Source organism: Symphalangus syndactylus, chromosome 2 (genome assembly GCF_028878055.3).
Source record: "Symphalangus syndactylus isolate Jambi chromosome 2, NHGRI_mSymSyn1-v2.1_pri, whole genome shotgun sequence".
Lineage (NCBI taxonomy): Eukaryota > Metazoa > Chordata > Mammalia > Primates > Hylobatidae > Symphalangus > Symphalangus syndactylus.
The window spans coordinates 77,790,397-77,804,091 of record NC_072424.2 but is presented as its reverse complement, the minus strand read 5'-3'; the positions used below and the strand labels follow the sequence as shown (position 1 = coordinate 77,804,091).

The following is a 13,695-nucleotide window of genomic DNA, read 5'->3' as shown; positions in this document are numbered from 1 at the left end:
CCATATGATTATTTCAATAAATGCCAAAAAATTATTCAATAAAATTCAGCATCCCTTTCTGATAAAACCCTCATCAAAGTGGTTATAAAAGGAACATACCTCAAAATAACAAAGGGCATACGTGACACACTTACAGCTAATTTTGCACTGAATGGGGAAAAATTGAAGGCCTTTTCTCTAAGATCTGGAACAATACAAGGATACCCACTTTCACCACTTTTATTCAATGTAATATCAGAAATCCTAGCCAGAGCAATTAGGCAAGAGAAAGAAATGATGGGCATTCAAATTGGAAAGGAAAAAGCCAAATAGCCTTGTTCACAGATGGCGTGATATTATGTTTAGAAAAATCTAAAGACTCCACCAAAAAACTGTTAAAACTGATAAATGAATTCAGTAAAGTTGCAGGATACAAAATGAATGTATAAAAATCAATAGCATTTATATATGCAGTAATAAACAATCTGACAAAGAAATCAGAAATGCAATTGCCTTCAAAATAGCTACCAAGAATATAAAATACCTAGTATTCAATTCAACAAAAGAAGTGATATATCTATACAAGGAAAACTATAAAACTCTGATTAAAAAAATACACACATACATAAATACCTGATGAAAGAAATAGGACACAAAAAAGGATATTCCGTGTTCATTAATTGGAAGAATTACTATTGTTAAAATGACACTACTACCCAAAGCAATGTACAGATTCAATGCAATCTCTCTCAAAATACCAATAACCATTTTCACAGAAACAGAACAAAAAATTCTAAAATTTATATGGAACCACAAAAGACCCTGAATAGCTAAAGAAATCCTGAGGTAAAAGAACAAAGCTAGAGGCATCACGCTACCTGACTTCAAAATTTACTAGAAATCTATAGTAACCAAAGCAACATGGTATTGGCATAAAAAGACACACTGACCAATGGAACAGAATAGAGTACCCAGATATAAATCCACACATTTATAGCCAACTCATCTTCATCAAAGGAGCCAAGAATGGGGAAAGGAAAGTCTCTTCAATAAATTGTGCTGGGAAAACTGGAAAACTACATGCAGAAGAATGAAACTAGACCCATACCTCTCACCATACACAAAAATCAAACCGAAATGAATTAAATACTTAAATCTAAGACTTGAACCTATGAAAACTACAAGAAGAAAAGATAGGGAAATGCTCGAGGACATTGGTCTGGGCAAAGACTTTTTGTATAAGACCTCAAAAGCACAGGCAACCTAAGCAAAAGTGGATAAATAGGATTACCTCAAACTAAAAAGCTTCTGCACAGCAAAGAAAACGATCAACAAAGTGAAGAGACAACCTACAGAATGGAAGAAAATATTTGCAAACCATCCATCTGACAAGTGACTAATAACCAGAATATATAAGGAGCTCAAACAACTCAATAGCAAAAAACCCCAAATAATCCAATGTAAAAAATGGGCAAAAATCTGAACAGCCATTTCTCAAAATAAGACATACAAATGGCCAATGGGTAAATAAAAAGTGCTCAGTATCACTAACCATCAGAGAAATGCCAATCAAAACCACAAGGAGATATCATCTCACCCCAATTAAAGTGGCTTTTACCAAAAAGACAGGCAATAGTGGATGCTAACAAGGATGTGAACAAAGGGGAACCTTTGTACATTGTTGGTGGGAATATATATTATTACAGTCACTATAAAGGTTCCTTGAAAAACTAAAAATAGAACTACCGTATGATCCAACAATTCTACTACTGGGTTTATATCCAAAAGAAACAATATTAATATACCAAAGAGATATCTGTACTACCATGTTTATTGCTGTACTGTTCACAATAACCAAAATATGTAATTAATCTAAATGCCTATCAATAGGTGAATGGATAAAGAAAGTGTAGTATATATACACAATAGAATATCAATCATCCATAAAAAACAATGAAATCCTGTCTTTTGTAGCAACATGAATAGAAATGAAGGCTATTATGTTAAGTGAAATGAGCCAAGTAAAGAAAGACAAATATCACATCTTCTCACTTATATGTGGGAACTAAAAAAGTGAATCTCATAAAGATAGTAGATAGTAGATAGCTGGGAAAGGTAGAGGAAGTGGGTAAAGAAGAAAAGATAATTAAGTGGATACAAAGATACAATTTAATAAAAGAAATAAGACCTAGTGTTTGATGAATCAGTAGGATGACTATACTTTAAAATATCCTATTGTACATTTCAAAATAGCTAGAAGAGAATAATTTGAATGTTTCTAGCATTTTTAAAAAGACAAATATTTAAGGTGATGGATGTCCCAAGTACACTGATTTGATTTTTACAAATTATATGAATGTATTAAACTACCACATATACTCTGAAACGATGTACATCTATTATGCATCAGCGAAAATTGTTTAAAAGAAACATAGATAATATTGTTTATTCATTACTTCTCCCACCAGCATTGGCTATCCTGGGTTCAAATTTTACCTCTGCCAGTTCCTGCTTGGGTAATCTTGGGCAAGCCACTTAACCCCTCTGTGCCTCAGTTTCTTCTTCTGTAATGTAAGGGCACTAATGGCATCATACTCATAGGGTTTCACAGATTCAGTGGGTAAAGATATACAAAATGCTTAGAACAGTGCCTACTATATAATAAATGTTACATACTGTTGCCTGTCATTGTTAAACACTGAAGATTGGTAATAGGTAGCCTCACCTATTCTGCACTCATTACAGTTGGGTTTGGCTAGAGAAAAGACAAGCATTATTGTTAGTGAACAATGAAGATCAGGGCTTCTCTACAATAAAGCAACCAAAGATCTTGAGCTTTTCCACAAGGACGTTTATCTTGGACCCTGAAAAATGAAAGAATTATGTCTTGGAAACTGCAAAAGCCAATTCCTAATCCAATTAATGAAATGGTGTTGTTCTCTCTCTCTCTCCTCTCTCTCTCCTCTCTCTCTCATTTTACAGGTATACACTTTATTTGACGATAACAACTTTTTTTTTCCCTCTACCCTTGATTTTGGTGTGCTATATTTTAATTTTATGCTATACTTGGGAGATGTATCAACAGAATAAGGATGCCAGATGGTAAGTGTTTGCCTTATTTTGTTTTATTTGTTAAAAGAACAATTTAGATAGCCTAAGACACCTACAGTAGAAACTTAGGCAACAGTGACTTGAAACATACCACATTTAGACATGTGGACATTGATATACGTCTATAGAAAGAATTTTTGGAAAATAAGACGTGCTAAATAAACTGCTTAGGAATCTCTCAGTGACAAATGTTGAAATCACAGAGGCAATGGTTTCATTAAAATGCATACGGAACTCAAGATTCTATTTAAAGAATAATTTTGTATTTGTTATTAACAGTTATTTAACTGTTTTCACTGCACATTTTGCAGAGTTGCATGCATATGTAAATATCTTAGATGTTATGTGCAACCTTTTAATTTTTGTGTTTCAATTTTTTTTAATTTAAAGGAGAAAAGTCTCATTAATATTTGAATTTTAAAGGAAGGGTTTTATTACTATTAAAAGATTAATTAGAAGCAAATAAAACCAAAGAGTTAACCTAAAGTCAATAAACTTGAGAAGGACCTTTGAAGATACTTGTTTCTAAAGCTGCATAAATAAATCTAAATTATTTTCACCTTGAGATTGTGTATTCCACAATCTACTTGTTCAAATGAGTAAGTCAGTAATTATATAACCGGTTGGTTAAAAACACACTTACATTTATTAAACATTATATTTTAAATATATTTTTGTGTTTCTTATGGAAAGGCAAGTTTGCTGGGTTTCCCTGCACACTACAAATTTACAAATTTTACATATTTTTTGTTTAAAAAAATGTGAGCAACTTAACCACCATTCCTCAAAATTTGTGGCAAACCCTTGAACCAAAGGTTTGTAAGTAGTCTGTTGGCTCACAACATTTTTTTTCCCACTTAGTTTCTTGGAATTCTTTGAAAGTCTTACACTAGTAAAGTGTGGTCCATTTGGGAAGAAAAAGGAAGTAGCCACAGTTACAGAAAAAAAAAATTAGCTTATAAATGTATCCCAGGGAGCTGAGTTGGTGAGAAGGTTAAAATGAAATCATACAGAATATTAAAGATACCAACAGCTGGAGAGAATGCTTGAGCCTTTTTTAAACAGTTCTCCAAATCAGATCATTTTGCTCCTGACTCTTTTCTCAGAAATGCTAAGAGGATCTTATGAAACAAATCTCATACACGTCAAAATGCAAGAAATTAGAGGAATGGTAGTGCCTACTCTGATAAATTGCAGGGGAATCAAATGATTTTTAGCTCCCATGCTTTTAAAATTATTCCCAAGTTTTATTCATCTGTTACCCCCATGTCCCAGGGAAATTTCCATTAAATGCCTAAATATGACATAACCTGATTAAATATGGGAATTTTTAAATGTTTTATTTTAAAATAATTTGCATTTCTAAAAAGTAGATAGTAGAGATATAGTACAGATAGTACAGAGATAGTATAGAGGGTTCCCAAATACCCCTCACTCAGTTTTCCCATTGTTAACATCTTACATTACCTAGGACATTTGTCAAAACAAAGAAAATTGCAGTACATTACTGTTAACTAAATTCTATTCTTTATTGGACTTCACTAGTTTTTCCATTAAAGTCCTAAATCTGTTCCAGATTCAATCCAGAATAGCACATTGCATTTAGTTGTCATGTCTTCCCAGTGTCCTCTGATCTATGACTTTCTCACTCTTTCCTTATTTTTCATGACCTTCATGGTCTTGAGCACTGGCCAGGTATCCTGTAGAATGTTCCCAATCTGAGTTCGCCTGATATTGTATCATGATTAGACTGCACTTACATGTTTTTATTTAAAAAAATCAACTCTTCTCATCACAGTATATGAGGGGTCACATAATAGCCATGTTACATCACTGTTGATACTAGCCTTGATTACCTGGTTAAGGTGGTGTTTGCTAGGTTTCTCCACCATGAATCTACTATTTATCCCTTTCACTATTCTATTCTTTGGAGATGAGTCACTAACATAGCCTACCTTCAAGGAGGAAGCAGGAAGATGGGAATTAAGCTCCATCTCCTGAAAGGGGAGTATCTATGTAAGAATCCCTATATTATTTGGAATTCTTCTGTAAAAATGGTCTGGCTCTTCTCTCCTCATTTTATTCAATATTATTTATATTACTATAGACTGATATGTTTATTTCATACACTGAATCACAATTTAATGCTTTGTTATTTATTTGGTCTCTCAAAATGTTCCAGCTTTGAACCTTACATGCCAGGAGAGAGTGGCATAACATATTTAAACACTGAAGAAAAAAAACTTATACCCTAGAATAGTATATCCGGCAAAAATACCCTTCAAACATGAAGCAGAAATAAAGACTTTCCCAGATGAACTAAAGCTGAGGAATTTTATCAACACTAGACCTGTCTTACAAGAAATTCTAAAGGGAGTACTTCAATCAGAAATAAAAGGACATTAATGAGCAATAAATAATCACTTGAAGGTACAAAACTCACTGGTAATAGTAAGCATCAAGAAAAACATAGAATATTATAACACTGTAACTGTAGTGTGTAAACTACTCTTGCCATAAGTTGAAAGACTAAACAATGAACCAATCAAAAATAATAACTATAACAACTTTTCAAGACATAGATAATACAATAAGATACACATTGAAACAACAAAAAGTTAAAAATTGGGGGGACAAAGTTAAGGTGTAGAGTTTTTACTAGTTTTCTTTTTGCTTGTTTGTTTATGCAAACAGTGTTAAGTTGTTATCAGGTTAAAATAATGCCTTATAAGATAGTATTTGTAAGACTTATGGCAACCTCAAATCAGAAAACATACAATGGTTAAACAAAAAATAAAAAGCAATAAACTAAATCCTATTACCAGAGAAAATCACCTCCACCAAGGGAAGACAGGAAGGAAAGAAAGAAGGAAGAGAACATCACAAAACAACCAGAAAACAAATTTTAAAATGGCAGGAGTAAGTCCTTGCTTATCAATAATAACATTGAATATAAATGGACTAAACTCTTCAATCAAAAGACAAAGACTGGCTAACTGAATGAAAAAACAAGACCTGTTGATCTATTGCCTTCAAGAAACACACTTCAACTATAAAGACACACATAGACTGAAAAAAAGGAATGGAAAAACATATACCATACCAATGGAAACCAAAAAAAGTAGGAGTAGTCATATCAGACAAAATAGATTTCAATTCAAAAACTATAGCAAGAGACAAAGAAGATCACCATATAATGATAAAAGGGGTCAATTTAGCAAGGGGATATAACAACTTAAAATATATATGCACCCAACACTGGAGCACCCAGATATATAAAGCAAGTATTATTAGAATTAAAGAGAGAGATAGGCCCCAATATAATAGTAGCTGGAAACTTCAATAACCTACTTTCAGCATTGAACAAATCTTCCAGCCAGAAAATCGACAAAGAAACATTGGACTTAATGTGCACTGTAGACCAAATGGATCTAATATATATTTACAGGACATCTTATCCAATGGCAGCAGAATATACATTATTTTCCTTAGCACATGGATCATTCCCAAGGATAGAGCATATGTTAGGTCACAAAACAAGTCTTTAAAAATTCAAATAATTGAAATAATACCAAACATCTTCTCTGGCCACAATAGAATAAAACTGTAAATCGATAACAAGAGGAATTTTGGAAACTATACAAACACATGGAAATTACAAAATATGCTCCTGAATGACCAGTGGGTCAATGAAGAAATTAAGGAAGTTGAAAAATTTCTTGAAACAAATGATAATGGAAACACAACATACCAAAACCTATGGGATACAGCAAAAGCCGTACTAAATGGGAATTTTATAGCTCTAAGTGCCTACATCAAAAAGGATGAAAAATGTCAAATAAACAGTCTAATAATGTACCTTAAAGAACTAGAAAAGTAAGAGCAAACCAAACCCAAAATTAGTAGAAGAAAAGAAACAATAAAGATCACAGCAGAAATGAATGAAATTAAAATGAAGAAAACAATACAAGAGATCAATGAAACAAAAATCTGTTTTTTTTTAAAGTTAAACAAAATTGACAAACTTTTAGCCAGACTGAGAAAAAAGACAGAAGATCTAAATAAATAAATTTGGAAATTGAAAAGTAGACCTTACAACTGATACTGCAGAAATTCAACGGATCATTAGTGGCTACCATGAGCAACTATATGCCATTAAATTAGAAAATCTAGAAGAAATGGGCAAATTCCTATACATATATAACCTACCAAGATTGAACCAGGAAGAAATCTAAAATCTGAACAGACCACTAACAAGTAAGGAGATCAAAGCCATAATTAAAAGTCTCCCAAGAAACAAAAACCCAGGACCCAATGGCTTCACTGAATCCTACTAAACATTTAAAGAGCTAATACAAATTCTACTCAAATTATTCTGAAATATGGAAGAGCAGGGAATAATTCCAAACTCATTCTACAACACCAGTATTACTGTGATACCAAAATCAGACAAAGACACAACAAAAAAGAAAACTACAGGCAAATCTCTCTGATGAATATTCATGCAAAAATTCACAACAAAATATTAGCAAACCAAATTCAACAATATATTAGAAATCTCATTCATCATGACCAAGTGGGATTTATCCCAGGGATGCCAGGATGATTCAACATACGTAAATCAATCAATGTAATACATCATATCAACAGAATGAAGGATAAAAATCATATGATCATTTAAATTCAATATAACAAATAGAAATATCAAATGCTGAAAAAACATCTGATAAAATTCAACATCTCTTTATGATAAAAACCTTAAAAAAACTAGGTATAGGAGGAACATACCTCAACATAATAAAAGCCATATATGACAGACCCCCAGCTAGTATCATACTGAATGGGGAAAAAACTAAAAGACTTCCTCTAAGATGTGGAACATGACAAGGATGCCCACTTTCACCACTGTTATTCAACATAGTACTGAGGTCCTAGCTAGAGCAATCAGACAAGAGAAAGAAAAAAAGGACATCTGAATTGGAAAGGAATAAGCCAAATTATCCTTATTTACAGATGACATGATTTTATATTTGGAAAACTCTAAAGACTCCATACACAAAAAAACTTCTAGAACTGATAAACAAATTCGGTAAAGTTTCAGCATACAAAATCAACATACAAAAATCAGTAGCATTTTCATATGCCAATAGTCAACAATCTGAAAAAGAAATAAAAGAGTAATCCCATTGATAATAGCCATAAATAAAATTAAATACCTAAAAACTTAACAAAGAAGTGAAAGATCCCTATAATGAAAACTATAAAACACTGATGAAAGAAATTGAAGAGGACACCAAAAAATGGAAAGATATTCCACATTCATTGTTCAGAAAAATCAGTATTGTTAAAATGTTCATATCACCCAAAGCAATCTACAGATTCAAAGCAATTTCTACCAAAATACCAATGATATTCTTCACAGAAATAGAAAAAAAAAATCTTAAAATTTATATGACCACAAAAGACCCAGAATAGCCAAATATATCCTAAGCAAAAAGAAGAAAACTAGAGGAATCACATTACCTTACTTCAAATAATACTACAGATCTGTGGTAACCAAAACAGCCTGGTACTGGCATAATAACAGAGACATAGACCAATAAAACAGAATAGAAAACCCAGAAACAAATTCACACACCTACAATGAATTCATTTTTAACAAAGGTGCCAAGAATATACACTGGGGAAAAGACAGCCTCTTCAATAAATTATGCTGGTAAAATTGGATATCCATATGCAGAAGAATGAAACTAGAGCACTATTTCTCATTATATACAAAAATCAAATCAAAATGGATTAAAGACTTAAATCTAAGACCTCAAACTATGAAACTACTACCAGAAAATGTTGGAAAAAATCTCCAGGACATTGGTCTGGGCAAAAATTTCTTACTCCACAGGCACAGGCAACCAAAGCAAAAAATGGACAAATGGGGCTGGGCGCAGTGGCTCACGCCTGTAATCCCAGCACTTTGGGAGGCCAAGGCGGGCGGATCGCGAGGTTAGGAGATCAAGACCATCCTGGCTAAAACGGTGAAACCCCGTCTCTTACTAAAAATACAAAAAATTAGCCAGGCGTGGTGGCGGACGCCTGTAGTCCCAGCTACTCGGGAGGCTGAGGCAGGAGAATAGTGTGAACCCAGGAGGCAGAGCTGGCAGTGAGCCAAGATCATGCCACTGCACTCCAGCCTGGGCAACAGAGTGAGACTCCATCTCAAAAAGAAAAAAAATGGACAAATGGGATCGCATCAAGTTGAAAAGCTTGGCTATATAAATTGCCAAGATTTAGAATCAACCTAAGTGTCCATCAACAGATCAATAGATAATGTGATATGTGTACACAATGGAGTACTATTCAGCCATAAAAAAGAATTAGATACTGTCATTTGCAAGAACATGGATGGAACTGAAAGTCATTATGTTAAGTGAAATAAACCAGGCACAGAAAGACGAACATCACATGTTCTCACACACTTGTGGGATCTAAAAATCAAAACAATTTTACTCATGGACATAGAGAGTAGAAAGATGATTACCAGAGGCTGGAAAGGGTAGTAGGGGCCTGAGGGTGAGGTGAGGATGGTTAATGGGTATTAAAAAAGAGTTCAAAAGAATGAATAAGGCGTAGCATTTGATAGCACAACAAGGTGACTATAGTCAATAATAATTGTACATTTAAAAATAACTAAAAGAGTGTAATTGGATTGTTTGTAATACAAAGTATAAATGCTTCAAGGGATGGATACCCAATTCTCCATGATGTGATTATTACACGTGGGATGGATACTCAATTCTCCATGATGTGATTATTACACGTTGCATGCCTGTATCAAAACATCTCATTTACCCCATAAATATATACACCTACTATGTACCCGCAAAAAATAAAAAAATTAACAACAACAAAAAAATGTTCCGGCTTTGGAAACTTTGGAAATTTTTCAACAAGAATAAAAAAGAATGTATCATAATGCACTAAGTAGGAATATAATAATGAGCTTCATATTTCACTGCAAAGCCATTATGAACTGTCCAAAAGGTTCTAGGAACACAATGCCCCATAATTTCTATGGTTGTTTATACCCTGTCTATCTGAATGTTTCCTTTGCAGTTGCAATCCCAGTGTACCAAAACAGAGAGTGATGAAGTTGACAAAGATGGTGCTGGTGCTGGTGGCAGTCTTTATCCTGAGTGCTGCCCCTTATCATGTGATACAACTGGTGAACTTACAGATGGAACAGCCCACACTGGCCTTCTATGTGGGTTATTACCTCTCTATCTGTCTCAGCTATGCCAGCAGCAGCATTAACCCTTTTCTCTACATCCTGCTGAGTGGAAATTTCCAGAAACGTCTGCCTCAAATCCAAAGAAGAGTGACTGAGAAGGAAATCAACAATATGGGAAACACTCTGAAATCACACTTTTAGGAAAGTACATGGATCACCGTGAGTCTAGACATGATTGTCTATCTTACTGGTATTATTAGAAAGGGCAGGTGTACCTATATGTTTATGCCCATTCTTCTTGTGTACTTGTGACTCTTAGCAGCATGGAACAGAAGTGTAACTGTGCAAATGCAATGAGCTTAATATGCTAACTTTAGCAAGATGTAAAATGTTGATCTATATTGTGGGTAGGGAATGGGATAGTCTAAGATACCCAAGCTTCATGATGGTGTATATTATTTCAGCATATTATAAACTAGTCACTAATGAAAATGGCCATCCATGACCATTGACTCAAAACTCACCAAGGAACCTGACCTTGCCCTCCACACTGTGGCCTCACTGTAACAGTTTCCTCAAGGTTCCTAGGAGGGTATCACCTTACAGTGAAGTCAAAGTTTGGCTATTTTTTATCTACAAAAAATGTCAGTTTTATATGGTCCAATCTAATACCCTCAACAACTAAGCCCCACCTTTTAAAATAAGTTACCATTTATTGCACACATGCAATGTGTAAGATTACATGTAACAAACCTGTGAAATAAGTATTATTACATTTGTTTACTAAGGCTCAGAAAGGAGAAATGACAGGCCTAATGCTGCAACAGCTATCTAAGAGCTGGGCTAACATTCTGCTCTGCCCGTTTCTTTTCTACTGCACGACCTTGACAACCTTTACTTATCATACTGGAGAACGCAGTAACTTGGAGTTTCTTTTGCTTTCTCCTGTAGTCCTACAAGAGGAGAACTAAAGTCTGATAGAAATGAGTTGATGTTTTAAGCATCATTTTGGATTACCTTTGTTCTCACACCTGCTAACTGCAGAAACTGGCATCTGCACTTTAATAATAATACTTTACTTCTGGACTTTAAGCATAATTAAGAAACATTCCTGGCCGGGTGCAGTGGCTCACACCTGTAATCCCAGCACTTTGGGGGGTGGAGGTGGGTGGATCACAAGGTCAGAAGTTCAAGACCAGTCTGGCCAATATAGTGAGACCCTGTCTACTAAAAATACAAAAAAAAAATTAGCTGAGCATGGTGGCGCGTGCCTGTAGTCTCAGCTACTCAGGAGGCTGAGGCAGGAGAATCGCTTGAACCCAGGAGGTAGAGGTTACAGTGAGCCGAGATCACGCCACTGCACTCCAGCTTGGGCAACAGAGTAAGACGTCATCTCAGAAAAAAAAAAAAGAGAACAAAAACAAGAAACATTCCCTTTTGGTTACAGTATACATGTTTGTTCTAAGGTACAAAAAGTAATTAGCCCTTAAATTTTCAAACGTATTCATTATCTCTATCTTTTCCTCTTTAGACTTATACATAGTTAGGAAAGGAAACAATGCATTTAATGCCTGGGTTCTACACTAAGACAAATATTGTTATTTTTGTTTGTGGATAAAGTCTGTAAACCCACCTTCTTCATCTAAATACATTAAATTTGTTTTCTCCATGAACATCTGAAACCAATTTTCAATCAGCCCTTTCTAGAAAAAGAATTAACCATTTTTATATCTGATCTCCATTTTTATATCTCAATTGTGTTTGGATAAACTTGTATTTGAATCAACCCAGACGTGATTTTTAACCCTATTTATTTTACTCTAGAATTTTTTAGGCACCATTTCAGAACTGGATAGTATCTAAATGCATACCTGGATGAATGGCTCCGTAAACAACATGAGAACTACACACTGAAACAGGTAGCATCTGAAACATTTTATTTCCATAGCTGAGGTCTAGAGACCTACATACGCAGCTGGATGCTCCTATAAAACGTCAATAAGAAGCTGTGTCATGGCCACAGTTTCAGGGGTCTTCATTCTCACTTTTCTAAGATGCAACAGTCCGGGCTCAGTGAATAATATTGACTTCTGAAGACCCAGCACAATGGGTCAGAAACATCTTATTATGTGATAATTGAAGAGCAATTGTTTACTTTCATTGTCTTTTTTAATACAGAAAAATATTATGATTTTAAAGACTTAGTTTTAAACCACAGACCTTTTTCTAGTAGCAGTCCCAATAGTCCTCAAATAATTGGCCAGTTAATTATTTTAAATTATATTTACTAAGAGTTGTAAGGAACTTTAGCATTTAATCAAAGTAGAAAATGAAAAGGGTGACTAATAAATTTATTTTTGTCCCTTTATATAGCCTTTCTATGCATAAGCATATTTATATGCAGATTTACAGAGGTGGTTTGATAGAGATTCTTTGTGTGTTTTCTGTGTTGGGCCATGATATGTATACATGTTTACTTTCAAATGAAGTTAATAATGATACTTGGATATTTGTCACTCAGTCAAATAATAATCGCATCCTTATTCTATTCTTATTCAATTCTAGGTGCCTCTTTAAACTTTGATCATCAATTAATAAAAATGAATGAGTAAAAATTGCTTATATGTTAATTTACCTCTGGCTTGTAGCTTCTACTTTTAAGATTTTCTATAAGGGATTTCATACTCTCTTAATAGAAATAGTTTCTCCTGAACAAAGACCAAATGTTTCTGAATTAGTAAAATGTATCTTAAATATGGCCAGTAGTTTGAAGGCACTCATTATCATACCAAAGTGTCAGAAACCTAGACTCTTATATTATGTCTCAGAAATTACTGCTTTTTGTGGGTTATAATGTCACAGGGTCATGGAACCTTGAATCTGAAACATACTTTAGAGACTATCAAGTGTTAAAGATGATAAAAATGATACACAAATAAACCAAATTATGTTTAACACAGTTCATTGTGTGTCCAGAGACCCACACCTAAAAAGCAGCTAGAAACCAGCCCTGAGTCCTTTCTACCAAACCATAGTCCCTCCCTTGTGGAACACTGATACAGTTGATAATAGCTATAACAAATACTTAAACGTTTACTGAGTAAATCAAGATTGTATAATTACGCTCTAAAAGTTGTCAAATTTTAAAGAAATACCTGACTCAGAATTTACTTGGATTTCTTGTCAGAATGGCAGACATTAATTATCTGTTCTCTTCACAGAGCTCTATGGAATCAGCCCAAAGCAAAATAGAGAAATTAACAATATTTTCTTTTACTGCCTCCAATTTTTTGTTGACAGCTCTCTACACCAATAATTTAGTTCATTCTACAAAACGCCTCCTCTCTTACCTAAAATTAGGAACAGCGCTACACTTCCTA

At 34.0% G+C, this 13,695-nt stretch overlaps 1 protein-coding gene across 4 annotated transcripts in view; it reads left to right on the top strand.

Annotated features, from left to right (window-relative positions):
- Positions 1-12,930, top strand: part of MCHR2 (melanin concentrating hormone receptor 2) — a 70,090-nt gene extending 57,160 nt beyond the window's left edge. For 3 of the 4 annotated variants that reach the window (XM_063633478.1, XM_063633476.1, XM_063633482.1), the window contains 2 exons: positions 2,962-3,081; positions 10,201-12,899. In XM_063633478.1, the coding sequence (XP_063489548.1) occupies positions 2,962-3,081; positions 10,201-10,516 (436 nt within the window). In that variant the 3' untranslated portion in view covers positions 10,517-12,899. Of the gene's footprint in view, positions 1-2,961; positions 3,082-10,200 lie in introns of all 4 variants that reach the window. The other variant, XM_055259734.2, reaches the window with a different exon arrangement.
- Positions 12,931-13,695: the final 765 nt, after the last annotated feature.